At 43.6% G+C, this 17,404-nt stretch overlaps 1 protein-coding gene across 2 annotated transcripts in view; it reads left to right on the top strand.

The window, feature by feature from the left end:
* Window positions 1-17,404, top strand: part of mmel1 (membrane metallo-endopeptidase-like 1) — a 102,149-nt gene that overhangs the window by 46,854 nt on the left and 37,891 nt on the right. For both annotated transcript variants that reach the window (XM_078238755.1, XM_078238754.1), the window contains exons 10-12: window positions 3,139-3,228; window positions 5,108-5,244; window positions 8,292-8,385. In XM_078238755.1, coding sequence (XP_078094881.1) covers window positions 3,139-3,228; window positions 5,108-5,244; window positions 8,292-8,385 — 321 coding nt within the window. The remainder of the gene's footprint in view (window positions 1-3,138; window positions 3,229-5,107; window positions 5,245-8,291; window positions 8,386-17,404) is intronic.

The following is a 17,404-nucleotide window of genomic DNA, read 5'->3' as shown; positions in this document are numbered from 1 at the left end:
TAATATTACTCTCTTGATACCTTAACTTATCCTCCAGTTTACCTGGCAAATCTTTCAGGTTACTTACAAATCCCCATGAGTTATTGAAGTTCAGTGACTGCCTGAACCTTTCTGATAGATGCATTAGGGCTGTGTCTATTATAACATTTTTGAACAGGCTTTCAGGATGTTCTGCATTCGGAACTTTGTCAATACTCCTGACACTCAAATTGCCTTTTATCTTGTGCCTTGCTCTTGTACTTTCAAAAGTGGTCTCTACATCTAGTTCTGCAGCTAATTCTTTTGCCAATGTTAGTGCCTTTTCTTAACCACTTTCATGATAAGTTTTCATTTACAAGTGTCACAAGTAGGCTTACATTAACACTGCAATGAAGTTACTGTGAAAATCCCCTAGTCGCCACACTCCGGTGCCTTTTCGGGTACACTGAGGGAGAATTTAGCATGGCCAATGCACCTAACCAGCACGTGTTTTGGACTGTGGGAGGAAACCGGAGCACCCAGATGGAAACCCATGCAGGCATGGGGAGAACGAGCAGACTCCACACAGACAGTGACCCAAGCCGGGAATTGAATATCATAGAATATCATAGAAACCCTACAGCACAGAAAGAGGCAATTCGGCCCATCGAGTCTGCACCGACCACAATCCCACCCAGGCCCTACCCCCATATCCCTACATATTTTACCCACTAATCCCTCTAACCTACGCATCTCAGGACACTAAGGGCAATGTTAGCATGGCCAATCAACCTAACCCACACATCTTTGGACTGTGGGAGGAAACCGGGACACCCGGAGGAAACCCACGGAGACACGAGGAGAATGTGCAAACTCCACACAGACAGTGACCTAAGCCGGGAATCGAACCCAGGTCCCCGGAGCTGTGAGGCAGCAGTGCTAACCACTGTGCTACCGTGCTGTTAATCAGTTAAGTAATCAGTGACACTTACCATTAATGAAACTGGGATAGACAGTTCCACAGAGGCACGCTGCGTGGTTTTGCTGACATTTATTCTGAGTGAGATATCATACCAGAAACTTAAAATAACGAAAAATTTGGAATCTTCTATTTGTGATATGAGTTCCCACTGCATGTCGCGACTGGCACTTCTGAAAGCTCATGAAGAGCATCTCAGATTCCAATACTTTTGGATCTGTCAGCTTTGAGACACTCCACTCTGCACTTCCCATTGGGTATTGCATAAAGGTTTTGCAGTGAGCCACTTAACCTGTTCTCTCAGCATATGCCATTGAGGAGGCGATGGTCTAGTGTTATCGCTAGATCATTAATCCAGAAACTCAGCTAATGTTAAGGGGACCCGGGTTTGAATCCTGCCATGGCAGATGGTGGAATTTGAATTCAGTAACAAATTATGAAATTAAGAACCGATGACCATGAAACCATTGTCGATTGTCAGAAAATCCCATCTCATTTACCAATGTCTTTTAGGGGAGGAAATCTGCCATCCTTACCTGGTCTGGTCTACATGTGACAACAGAGCCACAGCAATGTGGCTGACTCTCAACTGCCCTCCAAGGGCAATTAAGGATGTGCAATCAATGCTGGCCCCATGTCCCACAAATGAATAAAAAAACAGCAGAAGTAGAATACAACCATATATAGGTTGGAGTGTCCCAAAAATGGAAGTAGATTCCTGGTAACTTGCAGCACCATCCCCAATTACTAAGTTGAGGGACTGACATCCCCTTGGCATATAAAATTTTAAGATGTGTGCCTGAACCTCTTTATTTCTTCCTTTGATACTGCACACATGATCATATTCCTGACCTCTGCAGCTTGCATTCACTTTAGAAATCAAATATAATATTATGCAATCTTTTTCCAGTTGTATCTGTCTCTGGTTTATAGTTCAGAAAATGCTCTTTAACTGAAATATCTTCCACATCTGAAAGTCTTACTGCACATGAAAGTTGTCCAGTATGACTTGCATCTGGAATACAGTCTAAAATCAGGTTGAAATGTTAGGCTTTTTGGCATGATTTGAACAGCATTTTCCAGCAAATTAATGATTTATTCTGGACATTTGATGAGTGTGTTTCCAGTCATTAATTCCAGATGTTGCTAAAGCTGATTTACTTGTGACATCAAAAATTTTGCAACAAGAACAAAACATGTTATCAGCGCTCTTTGAATATACTAGCCCTGTGGCCTGCATCACTACTAACACCACCAGTATTAGCAATTATGTGGCTAGCAACAATACTAAGTACATATGAGTACCTCTTACCTTAGACCTCTTACCTTTGGGGTGGCACAGTGGTTAGCACTGCTGCCTCACAGCACCAGGAACCAGGGTTCAAATCCGGCCTCGGATCACTGTCTGTGTGGAGTTTGCACATTCTCCCCATTTCTGTGTGGGTTTCCTCTGGGTGCTGTGGTTTCCTCCCACAGTCCTAAGATATGTGGGTTAGGTTGATTGCCCATGCTAAATTGCCCCTCAGGGATAGGACTTGGCTGGGAATGTTGTTCGTGGAGGTTCAATGGGCCAAATGGCCTCCTTCTGCATTGTAGATTCTATGTGACCTTGTAGATCATTTTTGTTCACAAGATGTGCAAGCGGATTCACTTCGCTTTTCCATCATCGCTCATACCAAGTCACATGACAGGTTAAGGTGACCTTAAGTGCACTATTGCTAATATGTCATTAGTAACACTAATTAAATTGTAATGCAGTATTTATATACCTTAAGTAAATCAAATTTCCATATTTATTTTCTTTTCATTCATTTCTCCTTTCTCTCTGCCTCTCTCTGTTTTTTGGCGTTTCTCAGCCCAGGTGACTGCCTGGTTAGCTGGGCCTGGAGTCGGTCCGAATTCCTTTCTCCCTCAGCTTCCCCAGGCATTTATGTTATTTACCTCAACAACTCCCCTTGGCAGCAAGTTCCACGTTCAAGCCATTCACTGCTTCAAGGAGTTTCTCCTGAATTCTTATCGAATTTATTAGTGACTATCTTCTATCTGATGAAAACATCTACCCTTTCAATTCACTTCATCATTTTCAGTCACTCTATTGAGCTGTCTAAGGTCGTCACTGTAAGGGAAATTGTCTGATTACTCCACCCCCATCAGGGAGACATTTAGTTGAAGCTTAAGTAAAGCTGTCCCTCTCTCCACAGGCTACTGCACCACTAGAGGAAAGGAGCGATGTTACACTGTTCTACCACAAACTGACACTTTCTCAGCTTCAAGCGGAGTTTGATCTCAGCGTGAGTCATTTTACTTTGGTGATCGCTTTCTGTAGGCGCACACTGTACATCAGATGTTAGGTGTGATATCTTGGCTAGTACTGAAGTGAGATGTACTGTCCAGGACCAGAATTATTAGTATGAACATTTATTCCTTTATCTCTGACAATATCCATCTCCCATCTGTACAATTTAAGTACCAGGTCTCTCTCTCTCTCACACCATTCCCCTCACCCTCCACCCCGGCCCCCTCCTCCCACTCTATCTATTATGATTAATTGTACTCTTCAGTACACTACCCCTTCCATCATGTGTTGAGTGTTGATCATTATTCCTTTGAATGTTTTATACTCCCTGTTATCTTTGCCTTTTCTGATAGAGTGAGGATATTGGCTATTTCTAAAAACATTGAATATTTATGTTTATAGCACTGTTGCCATCTATACTACTTCTGGTATATCTGCTAATGCGTACCTGTGTCCAGTTTTTTTCATTTTAACATCCAGCCTCCACCGTGGTATTATTGAGTATACAAAGAACAAAGAACAATACAGCACAGGAACAGGCCCTTCGGCCCTCCAAGCCTGCACCGATCATGTGTTCCTAACTAGACCATCCATTTGTATCCCTCTATTCCCAGTCTGTTCATGTGGCTATCTAGATAAGTCTTAAATGATCCTAGCGTGTCTGCCTCAACCACCTTGCTTGGTAGTGCATTCCAGGCCTCCACCACCCTCTGTGTAAAATACGTCCCCCGCATATCTGTATTGAACTTGTGACCCCTTGTGTTTGCCATTTCTGACCTGGGAAAAAGCTTCCAACTGTTCACCCTATCTATGCCCTTCATAATTTTATAAACTTCTATTAGGTCGCCCCTCAACCTCCGTCTTTAGAGGGAGAACCACCCTAGTTTACTCAATCTCACCTCATAGCTAATACCCTCCGTACCAGGCAACATCCTGGTAAACCTTTTCTGCACTCTCTCCAAAGCCTCCACGTCCTTCTGGTAGTGTGGTGACCAGAACTGGACGCAGTATTCCAAATGTGGCCTAACCAACGTTCTATATAACTGCAACATCATATGCCAACTTTTATACTCTATGCCCCGTCCAATAAAGGCAAGCATGCCGTATGCCTTCTTCACCACCTTTTCCACCTGTGCTGCCACCTTTAAGGATCTGTGGACTTGCACACCCAGATCCCTCTGTGTGTCTATACTCCTGATGGTTCTGCCATTTATTGTATAGCTCCCCTCCGCATTAGATTTACCAAAATGCATCACTTCGCATTTATCTGGATTAAATTCTATCTGCCATTTCTCCGCCCAATGTTCCAGCCCATCTATATCCTGCTGTATTCTCTGACAATGTTCATTCATCACTATCCGCAACTCTAGCAATCTTTGTGTCATCCACAAACTTACTAATCAGACCAGCTACATCTTCTTCCAAATCATTGATATATATCACAAACAGCAGAGGTCCCAGTACAGAGCCCTGCGGAACACCACTAGTCACAGACCTCCAATCAGAAAAAGACCCCTCCACTGCTACCCTCTGTCTCCTATGGCCAAGCCAGTTCTGCACCCATCTAGCTAGTTCACCTTTGATCCCGTGAGATTTAACCTTTTGCACCAGCCTGCCATGAGGGGCCTTGTCAAATGCTTTACTAAAATCCATGTAGACGACATCCATGGTCCTTCCCTCATCAGTCATTTTTGTCACCTCCTCAAAAAACCCAACCAAATTTGTGAGGCATGACCTCCCTTGTACAAAACCATGTTGTCTATCGCTAATGAGATTATTCAGTTCTAAATGTGCATAGAACATAGAATGTGTGCATAGAATATACGGATAATGGTTAATTGCTTAAGTTCATTGATTTAATTTTGTGTCTCCAGGGATTTAACTGGACACAGTTTCTTCAAGGCATCATGTCTAGTGTCAACATTGAAGTCTATCCAGAAGAAGAAATTGTGGTCTATGAAGCTGGCTATCTTCAGAAACTGAAGTATATCCTCCCTAAATACTCCAAGAGGTGAACTCATTCTAATCGGTTTTATAATGGTTTGTGCTGCTTGTTCAGTTTCATTTGAGGGATTGGGGAAATTCCAGATTCCATTCCGGTGGATGAATCCAATGTTCCATTCCTATGGAAGCACTCACCTTTTCCCTTAATGGAGATCACCGAAGTAGCTTTAGAGGGAAGGAGATTCAAAGTGGAGGATACCCTTTGTGTTGCAGATAAAACAATGTATTTAACTGCGAGCACGTTATTTTCAGACTGAGCTAATGGAGTGTGTTGATCAAAAGCTACTGTCCCCGGACCCCACAACGAAAATCCCATGCATAAAATCACCCAGTTTCTGTCCATATGGAATTGGCCACAGTGGCAATTGAATTTCTCAGTTTGTGATGATGGTGTTTGAACCAGGCTGGCACTGGAGCGCGCCGATGACATCCATTGGTGCTGACTCCATCGGAGCCTACAGAGTTGGCAAGAGGGAACCTCACTCGCTTGGGGCAGGCTGGTGGGAGAGCAACTTTGGCAGCCTCCCATGGGAGTGACAGTGGGAAACTGGCCCGTCCCTCCCTCACCTTGCGTGACATTTTAAAGCCAATGTCACAGTAATGTTGCCCTCCATTTTGTTTTTGTATATGCCAGGGGCAAATTATACCCTCCATTTGTACACTAATGAAAATAAAGGTTTTCTAGAGTGGTTGGTTTAACTGCCTAAGAAATGTTACACAGGGGGCACCATGTGGTGTGGCTTCACATTTTCAGGAGGTTGCCCATCCTGCAAGGTTTGGAAATCCTGACCCATTTATGTTCCTGTCAAGTTTACAAATCACACACTCAGCATCGCAATTACATATGTAATGCTGGTCTGCCTTTCAGCAATCTAAACGTATATCATACACATATATACAGAGATCATACACATTATATACACATATCATACACATATATGTACATCATACACATATTATATACACATATCATATGTGTATAATAAGAATGAGTCATAATGGAATTTAAATTTTATGAAGCGTGTTTGGACTCATCAACCGGGATTCTCCGACCTTGCCCGTGGCTGGGATTCTTCAGTCCCTCTGCTGTGAGCAGATTTTTGGCTGAGCACCAAATTCCCTGTTTTTTCTGGCAGCGGTGGCAGGGGTGTGAACGACATCAGAGAATTCTGGCCATCATCTAATACCTCACTTCACTGATTGACGTTCAGATGAAACTTGGAAAATTGCAGCAAAAGATTTTCAGTTCAAAAATCTCTCCGCTCTTTCACTGACCTTAAACCCTACCCTTGCGCCCTCTCATTATATCCCCCAACGCCTTCGGAATTCATGGACACGTTTTCCTCTGGTTGCTGTACGTTAGTGACACCGTAAACGTGGTGGGAAGATCTCCTTTCTTATTTTAAGCTAATTAATAAATGCAGTCCGAGAAGGTCTTCACAAAATGCTTATGAAGTCATGGACACAAAAGGAAATTTTGGACATCCCTTCCTCCAACTTAATTATGGCTCTAACCTATTTATATCATTTGCTAGGTATCTGATATGACAATGGTCTTTTGGGTTACTACCCCACTGCAGCTGCATTATTAGACCAGTATGCAATTCTGTTATCCATTATTTTCATTGTTTATTTGCAAACCAACAAAGTGCCAGACAGGAAAAGACCAGCTGACCCATCATGCCTGTGCCCACATTATGATGGTTGCAGTATTATCTCTAAAACGTAGTCCTCCCTCCTATAGCCATGTAGTCTCATGGGAGAGGGAAAAGCACTTGGGGAGAAAACATAGGATTAAATAAGGGGAAATACCCTGGGGAAAATTCCTCTCCTGTCTGGTAATCAAAACCAATCGCGGAGATCACATAAACAAAGAGCCATCTGTAACGCCACTTCTACACGATTGGATACTTGCCCAGTCAAGAACTGTGTGAAATGTGCGACAGATACAGTGTGTAGAGAAGGCTGGAATGGTAGCTCCAAACCAGTTCCATGTTGACAAAAATAATGTCAATCTTAAGTTAAATTTATTTGTAAGTCACAAATAGGCTTACATTAACACTGCAATGAAGTTACGTGAAAATCACCTAGATGCCACACTCCGCGTCTATTCGGGATACACTGAGGGAGAATTTAGCATGGCCAATGCACCCTAACCAGCACGTCTTTCTGACTGTGGGAGGAAACCGGAGCATCCGGAGGAAAACCCACGCAGACACAGGGACTTAGGGTGGCACAGTAGCATAGTGGTTAGCACTGCTGCTTCACAGCGCCAGGGTCCCAGGTTTGATAACCAGCTTGGGTCACTGTCTGTGTGGAGTTTGCACGTTCTCCCCATGTCTGTGTGGGTTTCCCTCCAGGTGCTCCTGTTTCCTCCCACATTCTGAAAGGCGTGCTGGTTAGGCACATTGACCTGAACAGGTGCTGGACTGTGGCGACTAGGGGAATTTCACAGTGGCTTCACTGCAGTGTTAATATAAGCCTTACTTGTGACTCATAAATAAACTTTTAAAAAAAACATTTTAGGAGAACATGCAGACTCCACACAGACAGTGACCCAAGCCGGGAATTGAACCCGGGTCCCTGGAGCTGTGAGGCAGCAGTGCTAACCACTCCGCCCCAGTGAAGGGAGGCATTTTGGATGATTTAAGTGAGTTGTCATCTTTGATAAAATAATGAGCGAAGGATCTTCCAACAAGCATGTTATCATATCTGTCACTAACATAACACAGGGCATATTGAACCCTCTTGACTTAACAAACCCTAATTCTAGTCTAGCTTGAAAACCGTGTTGATCCATAATTTTTAAGTGAAGCCATCCTGCACTTGGACCCATTTCACCGTAAACATTATTTTTCTGAAGCAGTTTTACCACATTTTATGTTTGGATAACTTTTTTTCCCCAAGACACAACTTCCTTCCTTCACCTTTCTTCATAAAGTTATTTGTCTGGAAGAAGGTAAATGCAGTGCATTTTAACAGCCAGTTTCTATATCATATCTATATTAGACTTCTACAAGTGAATCTCATGCCTTTAACTCTCTTGTGTTTTAGCACCCTTCAGAACTACCTGGCGTGGCGGCTGGTTATCGATCATGTTCGGAACTTAAACAGACGTTTTAAAGATGCCCGAGCCAATTACCGAAAGGTACACGTTCCAAAAGTATTGTTAGATTTCGCTCAATGAGTTAATATTTGTCACTGCTGCTTTTCTTAACTTTTTTCATTCCCACCCGTCCTAATCATGATTGCAGAAGGTGTGGCTGATATTCATGTCAACTTTTATATGAATTTCAAATGTTGTAGTTTATATACTATTTGGAACTTGTAAGGAAGTAATGGGCTGAAATTATGCCAATATTTCTCATCCCTTCCAAGCTCAGCTCCAAGCCCTCCTCGGTATCTCTAATTCTTCCTGGACCACAGAACCTGCCCCCTACTCACTCCGCGGTCACACATTGCTCTTGTGCTAGACTTTGAGTTTGAAGAGTGACTGTTGCCAAAAAAGCAAGCCAATGTTGGAAGTATTTTATCTGCCCCACAAAAACTGAGAAATGTCATAGGAAAAAAGAGATGTGCACACGCAAAAAGAGAGAGACATGCAGACATGGGCCAGGATTCTCCCAAATAAATTCGAAGTTCCCAACCTGTGGGAGAATGGGACTAAATCCCACCGGATTTTTTTAGTGTACTGACCAGAGCGAATCTCCGACACTCTGTGCATCACAGAGTGCCTCAGCGGGATTCACTCTGGTAAGTAGGGGCGGGGCCTATTCCCACCCGAGAGGCCAGCAATATTGCACTGAGCAGGCCACTGCGCCCGCGCACAATGTGGAGATCGGCGCATGCGCAGTGGCCCCGCACTGCCAGCCTTCCAATCGCTGGCTAGCCCGATCCTTAATCCCACACTCGGTCAAATACTGCCTTGATGTCAAAGGCAGTCACGCTCACCACACCTCTGTTCAGCTCTTTTGTCCATGTTTGGGCCAAAGTTGTAATGAAATTAGGAGCTGAGTGGTCCTTGCAGAACCCAAACTGAGCATCAATGAGCAGGTTATTCCTGATTAAGTGTCTCTTGATAGCCCTGTTAATGACCCCTTCCATCACTTTACCGATGATCAAGAGTAGACTGATGGGGCAGCAATTGGCCGAGTTAGATTTGTCTGCTTTTTGGGTGCAATACATACTTGGGCAATTTTCCACATTGTCGGATGGATACCAGTGTAGTAGCTGTACTGGAACAGCTTAGCTAGAGGCATGGCAAGTTTTGGAGCACAAGTCCTCAGCACTATTGCTGGAATGTTATCAGAACTCATTGCCTTTGCACTGTTCAGTGCATTCTACCATTTCTTGATATCACATGGAGTGAATTCAGTTAGCTGAAGACTGACACTTATGATGCTGGGGTCCTCAGGAGGAGGGCAACATGGATCATCCACTCAGCACTAAGAATCATAGAATCCCTACAGTGCAGAAATAGGCCATTCGGCCCATCGAGCCTGCACCGACAACAATTCCATCCAGGCCCAATCCCCATAACCCCACGTATTTACCACACTAATCCCCCTGACACAAAGGGTCAATTGAGCATGGCCAATCAGCCTAACCTGCACATCTTTGGACACGTCTGCTATCAAAATTGTAGGGAATGCTTCAGCCATGTTTTTGCACTGATATGCTGTGCTCCCCTATCATTGAGGATGGAGATATTTGTGGAGCCTCCTCCTCTAGTTGTTTGTTTAATTTTCCACCACTATTCACAGATGAGTGTGGCAGGACTGCAGAGCTTGGGTCTGATCCATTGGTTGTGTGATCAGATAACTCAGTCCATTGCACTGCTTATGCTGTTTGGCACACAAGTAGTTCCACGTTGTGGCTTCGCCAGACTGACATCTCATTTTTAGGTATGCCTGGTGTTGCTCCTCGCATGCCCTCCTGTACTCTTCACTGAACCAGGGTTGAGCCCCTGGCATGGTGGTAATGGTAGAGTGGAAACATGTTGGGCCGTGGAGTTACAGATTGTGGTTGAGTCCAATTCTGCCGCTGCTGATGGCCCACAGCTTCTCATGGTTGCCCAGTCTTGAGTTGTTAGATCTGTTCAAAAACAATCCTATTTAGCACAGCGGTAATGCTACACAACACGATGGAGGGTTACCTCAAAGTGAAAACAGAACTTTTTCTCCACAAGGTCTGTGTGGTGGTCTCTCCTGCTGATACTGTCATGGACAAGTGCATCTGCGACAGGTAGATTGATGAGGATGAGGTCAAGTATGTTTCTCTCTCTTGTTGTTTCCCTCACCACCTGCCACAGACCCAGTCGAGCAGTTATGTCCTTTAGGACTCAGCCAGATCGGTCAGTAGCGGCGCTGCCGAACCACTCTTGGTGATGGACACCCATCCAGAGTACATTCTATAGCATTTTCATGCTCAGTTCCTCTTCAAAGTGGCATTCAACATGGAGGAGTACTGATTCATCAGCTGAGGAAGGACGCTAGGCAGTAACCAGCAGGAGATTTCCTTGTCCATGTTTGACCTGATGCCATGAGACTTCATGGAGTCTGGAGTTAATGTTGATGACTCCCAGATTTCCCTCTCGACCGTATACCACTGTGCTGCTGCCTCTGGTGGATTTATCCTATCAATGGGACACTACATACCCAGAAATGGTGATGGTGATGTCTGGGACATTGTAAGGTATAATTCCACAGAATCATAGAACCCTACAGTGCAGAAGGAGGCCATTTGGCCCATTGAATCTGCACTGACTACAATCCCACCCAGCCCCTATCCCCAAGTATTTACTCTGCTAATCCCCCTGACACTAAGTGGCAATTTAGCATGGCCAATCAACCTAACCAGCACACCTTTGGACTGTGGGAGGAAACTGGAGCACCCGGAAGGAAACCCACGCAGACATGAGGAGAATGTTCAAACTCCACACAGACAGTGACCCAAGCTGGAAATCGAACCCGTTCCCTGGCACTATGAGGAAGCAGTGCTAACCACTGTGCCACCATGCCCCCCCCCCATGATTATGCTAAACTAGTCTATGGGACAATTCTCCCAATTTTGGCACATGAGTGGGCTGGGTGTACCGTTGTCATTTTCAGTGCCTAGGTTGCTGCCAGATTCACTCATTTTATTAAACTTCATAGACTTGCTAGGCCATTTCAGAATGACATTTAAGAGTCAACCACATAGCCACATGTAGGCCAGACCAGGTAAGGATGGCAGATTTCCCTTCCCTAAAGGACATTAGTTAACCAGATGGGTTTTTACAACAATCACCATTACTGAGACTAGGTTTTAATTTTATATTTATTGAATTCCACTGTTGTGGGATTCGAACCTATGTCCCCAGAGCATTAGTCCAGGCCACTGGATTACTTGTCCAGTGACATTACCACTGTGCCATCCTCCACAATAATAAAAGAAATTTAAATAACAGATACGTACCACTCCCCTTACAAACATGGCCATCTGGTATAGTTCAACTGTTAATAATAGTTTGGGCATTTCCTCTGAAGTCAAATATTGTATTAATTTTAATCTTGTATAGGATGTTCAACTTTTAAATTGATGTGTGAGTGATAGAGAGCGGAATAAATACAAAATGGGGGATATTACAGCTTTTGTTCCTTTGGTAATCAGTTAATGGATTTATTTAAATTCCATAGAAACATTGATGTTCACAGTAAGAAGGAGGTCCTTTGGTCCAACTTGTTTGATCTTTAATAAAACAATCCAGAATTTAGCCCACTGCCCCAGCGTCTGCCCGTTGTCTTGCCTTTCGCTCGCAAATACTTAACCTACTTTTTCATGAAGGATGCAATCACTCCACTTCAGCCAGAGTGGCAAAGTGTTTCAAGTGTGGAAAAACCAGCTGCGGGTATAAAAAAACCAGATTTGTTAACCTGTTTGGTATAGTACGCAAGGAAATCTTAATAAATCTGTTGACCAATGCGTTACTGGACGAAAATTAAACCTTGTAGAAATAAAATGTGTGAGAGCGGCAGAAAGTGTGTCAGACCTACAGACTAATTTCTGCAGTAGTCTGTCATCATAACAGCAACTTAAACAACAGGCACTTACCACTCCCCTTACAAATGTGACCATCTGGTATAATTCAGCTGTTAATAATAATTAGGGCATTTCCTCTCAGCCAAATATTGTATTCATTTTAATCTCATAGACCGTTCAACTTTGAATATAACGTATTAACATGTGTTTCCACTCAGCACCAATGTTCCCTCCCCATACTCAATAAATTCTGTGAAAGCATCATATGTGTAGGAACACTTCCAGCTCGTTCATGGCACTCAGTTTGTCTGTTTGCTGAGCAGCTTTCCTCTGTCTAATTTGTTATCCATCTCTCCTGACCTGCTGTGTTTCAATTGACTGTTCCTCTATATACTGGTTAGGATCTTTGGATGCTCAGATGTGAGGGTGTGGGTGTGGTGGAGGGGGGTGCTGGGGGAGTGGGAGGGGGGCTAGGGGATAGCGGGTGGGAGAGAAATGTGAGATGGGAAACATTGATTTTTAAGTCAATCACAGTGTCCGCAAGAACAGCTCCCACTTTCTCAAAACAGAGGGATGTAAACTCAAGTGTACATAACATCAATGAAGAGATCTGACTTGGCCGTGCCATAACCAATATGGTTGCACCTTCTCTGGACATACTTCCAGGCTGAAAAGTCCAATCTTCCTTACAATCTTTGAAATGGAAAGATCAGCCTTGTAGCATCTCCCTACTCAGCTTCTAAAGCATGGATGCATTCCTGTGAATGGAGTCATGTATTGTTAACCAAGTTATAATCTGACCAGAGGACTGTACAGTTGGACCATTCCTATTTCTGATTTGTGTTCAAATATCTTGTCTATATAGATTGTCAAACTTGACATTGGCTTCGGTGGTTGCTAGTGGACATGTTGAGTCTGTTGGAACCTCATCGTCTTGTTCAACTTCACCTTTAGGCATTGCAGCACCACTTGTAAAGCTCTCCTTTTCTACTGATGTGTTTGTTTGCATTAAATTTCACCTGTCTTTGTGCTGCTCACTTGCATATCTTATCCAACTCATATTCTACAGTTTCAGTGATGCCTCCTTCAATCCCTCTCCTGGTCACCTCCAATGTTTAAATTTTGTATGGAATTACGGAATTCCATTATGCCAGTTAGAAGCTGCAGGAATCCTGACTGAGCACCGGAGCATCCCCATTTGGTCATTTCACCCAAGGCTCCTTTAAAAAGTCTTCATTCCTTTCTGCTATGCAGCAAATTTATCTCAGTTATTCCCGGGGTATAACTTGAATTCCTCCAGTGTTTTGATTCACCGAAAATCTTTCAGAGAGAACTTTGTGGAAGTTTGGAAAACAAAGTTGGCTGTAGGGATTTCTACAGTAAGATTACATTGTCACTTCTTACAGATCATTGATCAATTTGCTCAATCTCTGAAAACTCCACTCTTTCTTTATCCACAGCTACTTGAAATCAGTAACAATGAGAGTTTGTGTCCAGGATGTTAGAAACATAGAAGATAGGAGCAGGAGGAGGCCATTTGGCCCTTCGAGCCTGCTCCACCATTCATCATGATCATGGCTGATCGTCCAACTCAATAGCCCAATCCTGTTTTCTCCCCATAAGCTTTAATCCCATTCACCCCAAGTGCTATAGAAACATAGAAGATAGGAGCAGGAGGACTTGATGTTGATCCTCTGGTATCTATCATATGAGAGCGGTGCTGATTAAAAGCTCCTTGTGCTCAGTTTCCTGACTTCTGCCCTAATGCCTTTATCCTTGGGGTATTCTGGACTGTGGGCCTTGCACCTTCTTGCAGTTTCCCAAAGGCATGGGCATAGGATATCATAAACTCGAAGGAAGAGGCACTCGGTGAGGTGGGCCTTTCATCGTCTAAGGATCTCTGTCCTTAAAAAGCCTCTTTTGCCAACTCAAATTGTTAATTGGAACATAAAATGCTGGGTCACATTCCTGAAGCAAAATAAAAGTGCGTCCCAAGAGGAAAGGTCTGTTCTGTCAGAGTAACAGCTGCTGAGATATTAGTTGCTGCGTTTTCTACCATCAGTTAACATCATCGCTGCTGGCTAACTGTTGGAAGCCAGTACTCTCACTCCAAGCTGGGCATCAGTATGTCCCTATGTGAATGATGATGTGAGATCCAGTTGTAGAAAACTTTGGTTTTGAGAATTCTTTCACCGATGACTTCCTTACGTCGCTAAAATTTCAAAGAAGGAATTCTTGGGGTATAGAGAGTTAGGTCACAGATGAGTGATAAAGAAAGGTTTGCACTTTTCAAACCACCTGACTTCTCAATGCATTTTACAGCCAATAAAGTACGTTTTGTTATGATTCAGGTCAGAAATGCCAAAGTTTTTATGGAGCCCGCCTGGAACATAGATTTTGCACTTGAATTTGGCTAAGATAAGCATGAGATGTTTCACTTCAGGTATGATTCAAATGACCCACTAAGGAACTTTTATCAAACAAAGTTTAATTAAGAATACAGTTAACATGTATAGAAAGAAAATTAGCTGTAACTTTTATCAATTACAAACAAAAGCAAAACAACCATGGTAATGCATAACCCTCAATAAATATATCTAAAATGTTCCAATCAATCAAAACCCTTTAATCAAGTTCAACACAGCAAACTCTTATGATCATGTGTTACTGGAATTGAGTTATTTGGTTAGCGAATTGAAAACTCTCAGTCTTGTAAGTTCTAGTGGTCCTCTTGACACACCCAGAACAGTTTTTATTTAGAACAGCTTCCCAGAACCCCGGGTAGACTCTGGTCAAGCCACCAACAGAGCCCCCCCCCGCCCCTCCCCAACCTGCCTTCAGAAAAGCTAGACCTTGCTTTTCTGATGACCCGCAGAATTTCCAAACCCAGGGAGAGAGAGAGACTTATTTTCAGATTGCTGTCCCTTCTAAAATTAAACTGCAGCTCAGAACTGAAAATGTCACCTGACTTGCCAAAATATTCACAATATATATTAACGATTTGGATGAGGGAACAAAATGTAACCCCTCAAAGTTTGCAGATGATACCAAGTTGGATGGGAGTGTGAACTGTGACAAGGATTCAGAGATCCTTCAGAATGATCTGGACAGGTTGGGTGAGTGGGCAAATCAATGGCAGATGCAGTATAATTTGGATAAATGTGAGGTTATTCACTTTGGAAGCAAAAGCAAGAAGGCAGATTACTACCTGAATGGCTGTAAATTGGGAGAGGAGCATGTGCAGCTGGGTATCCTTGTGCACAAGTCACTGAAGGTAAGCGTGCAAGTGCAGCAGGTGGTAAAGAAGGCAAATGGCATGTTGGCCTTCATTACGAGAGGTTTCAAGTACAGGAGCAGGGGTGTGTTGCAGTTATACAGGGCCTTGGTGAGGCCACACCTAGAGTATTGTGTGCAGTTTTGGTCTCCTTTTCTGAGGAAGGATGTTCTTGCTCTCGAGGGAGTGCAGCGAAGGTTTACCAGGCTGATTCCAGGGATGGCAGGACTGATGTATGAGGAGAGATTGACTAGGATTGTTTTCACTGGAGTTCAGACAAATGAGGTGGATCTCATAGAGACTTATAAAATTCTAACCGGTCGAGACAGGGTAGATGCAGGGAGGATGTTCCCGATGGTGGAGGAGTCCAGAACCAGGGGTCACAGTCTGAGGATTCAGGGTAGACTATTTAGGACGGAGGTGAGGAGACATTTCTTCACCCAAAGAGTGGTGAGCCTGTGGAATTCATTACCACAGGAAGTAGTTGATGCCAAAACATTGAATGTATTCAAGAGGCAGCTAGATATAGCACTTGGGAAGAATGGGATCAAAGGTTATGGGGAGAAAGCAGGATTAGGTTGTTGAGTCAGATGATCAGCCATGATCGTAATGAATGGCGGAGCAGGCTCGAAGGGCCAAATGGCCTCCTCCTGCTCCTATCTCCTATGTAAAACATCTCTTCCGCCAAACAATGCAAGGTATAAAAGATCCCAAAGTAAAACAAACAATCCTCATCCAACCCACTTAAGGAGCAATAAAAAAACATCTCTAGACAAGCCAACAACAAATGTCCTGAGGTGAGGCTGAGCTAAGAAAACATTGAAGCTGTGAGAACTGCGGAAATCATTATTTTTTAAAAACTGTCTTAAAAGTACACTAACGTCATACTTTGAAGTGTAGTCAGTGCTGTAATGTAGGCAATTACACAGCCAATTCACAAATTGATTGAGGGGTAAATCTTGACCAGAACACTCTGGATAACTCGCCTGGTCCCCTTTGAAATAATGCCTTAGGAATTATTTATGTCCACTTGACAGGGAAGTCCGAGTCTCGATTTAGCATCTCATCTGAAAAGCAGCACCTCCAACAACGCAGCGCTCCCTCAGTACTGCTCTCATCCTGGAATGGATCTAAAAGCTGGAATCTTGTGTCTCAGAGATGACAATACAAATAACTGAACCGCAGCTGACACAATCTCATTGATAATCTGTTTGAGCGACCAAAGATTTGAAGGACTAAACAACCTACTGCTGTTCCGATATGGGCATGACTAGCTAGGCCAGATTTTGCAGCCAATCCTTACTTTCCCTTGAGAAGGCGATGATGAGTCTCCTCGCCTTAACTGCTCCAGTCCATGGAGTGAAGGTAACCCAGTGATGATGAAGGCACAGTTTTCAATATGCAAGTTGGGATGGTGTGTAACTTGATGGCGTACTTCAAAGTGATGGTGTTCCCAGGAATCTGCTGTCTGTGTCTATTTAGGAAGTGGAAATAACAGGTTTGTGAGCATTGTCGGAGAAGCTTTCATGAGTTGCTCACAATGCACCTGTAAATGATACAGACTGCAGCATCTGCACCAGTGGTGATGGAAGTGGACGTTTAAGGTGGATGAACATTCATAGAACCATAAAATCCCTACAATGCAGAATGAGGCTATCTGGCCCATCGAGTCTGTGCCGACTCTCTGAAAGAACATCCCACCCAGACCCTCTGCCCCGCCCTACACATTTACCATGGCTAATCCACCTAATCTATACATCTCTGGACACTTATGGGGCGATTTAGCATGGCCAATTCAACTAACCTGCAAATCTTTGGATTGTAAGAGGAAACTGGAGCACCCTGGAGGAAACCCACACAGACACGGGGAGAA

This window comes from Mustelus asterias, chromosome 22, assembly GCF_964213995.1.
Source record: "Mustelus asterias chromosome 22, sMusAst1.hap1.1, whole genome shotgun sequence".
NCBI lineage: Eukaryota > Metazoa > Chordata > Chondrichthyes > Carcharhiniformes > Triakidae > Mustelus > Mustelus asterias.
This window is presented reverse-complemented; position numbering and strand designations above follow the sequence as displayed.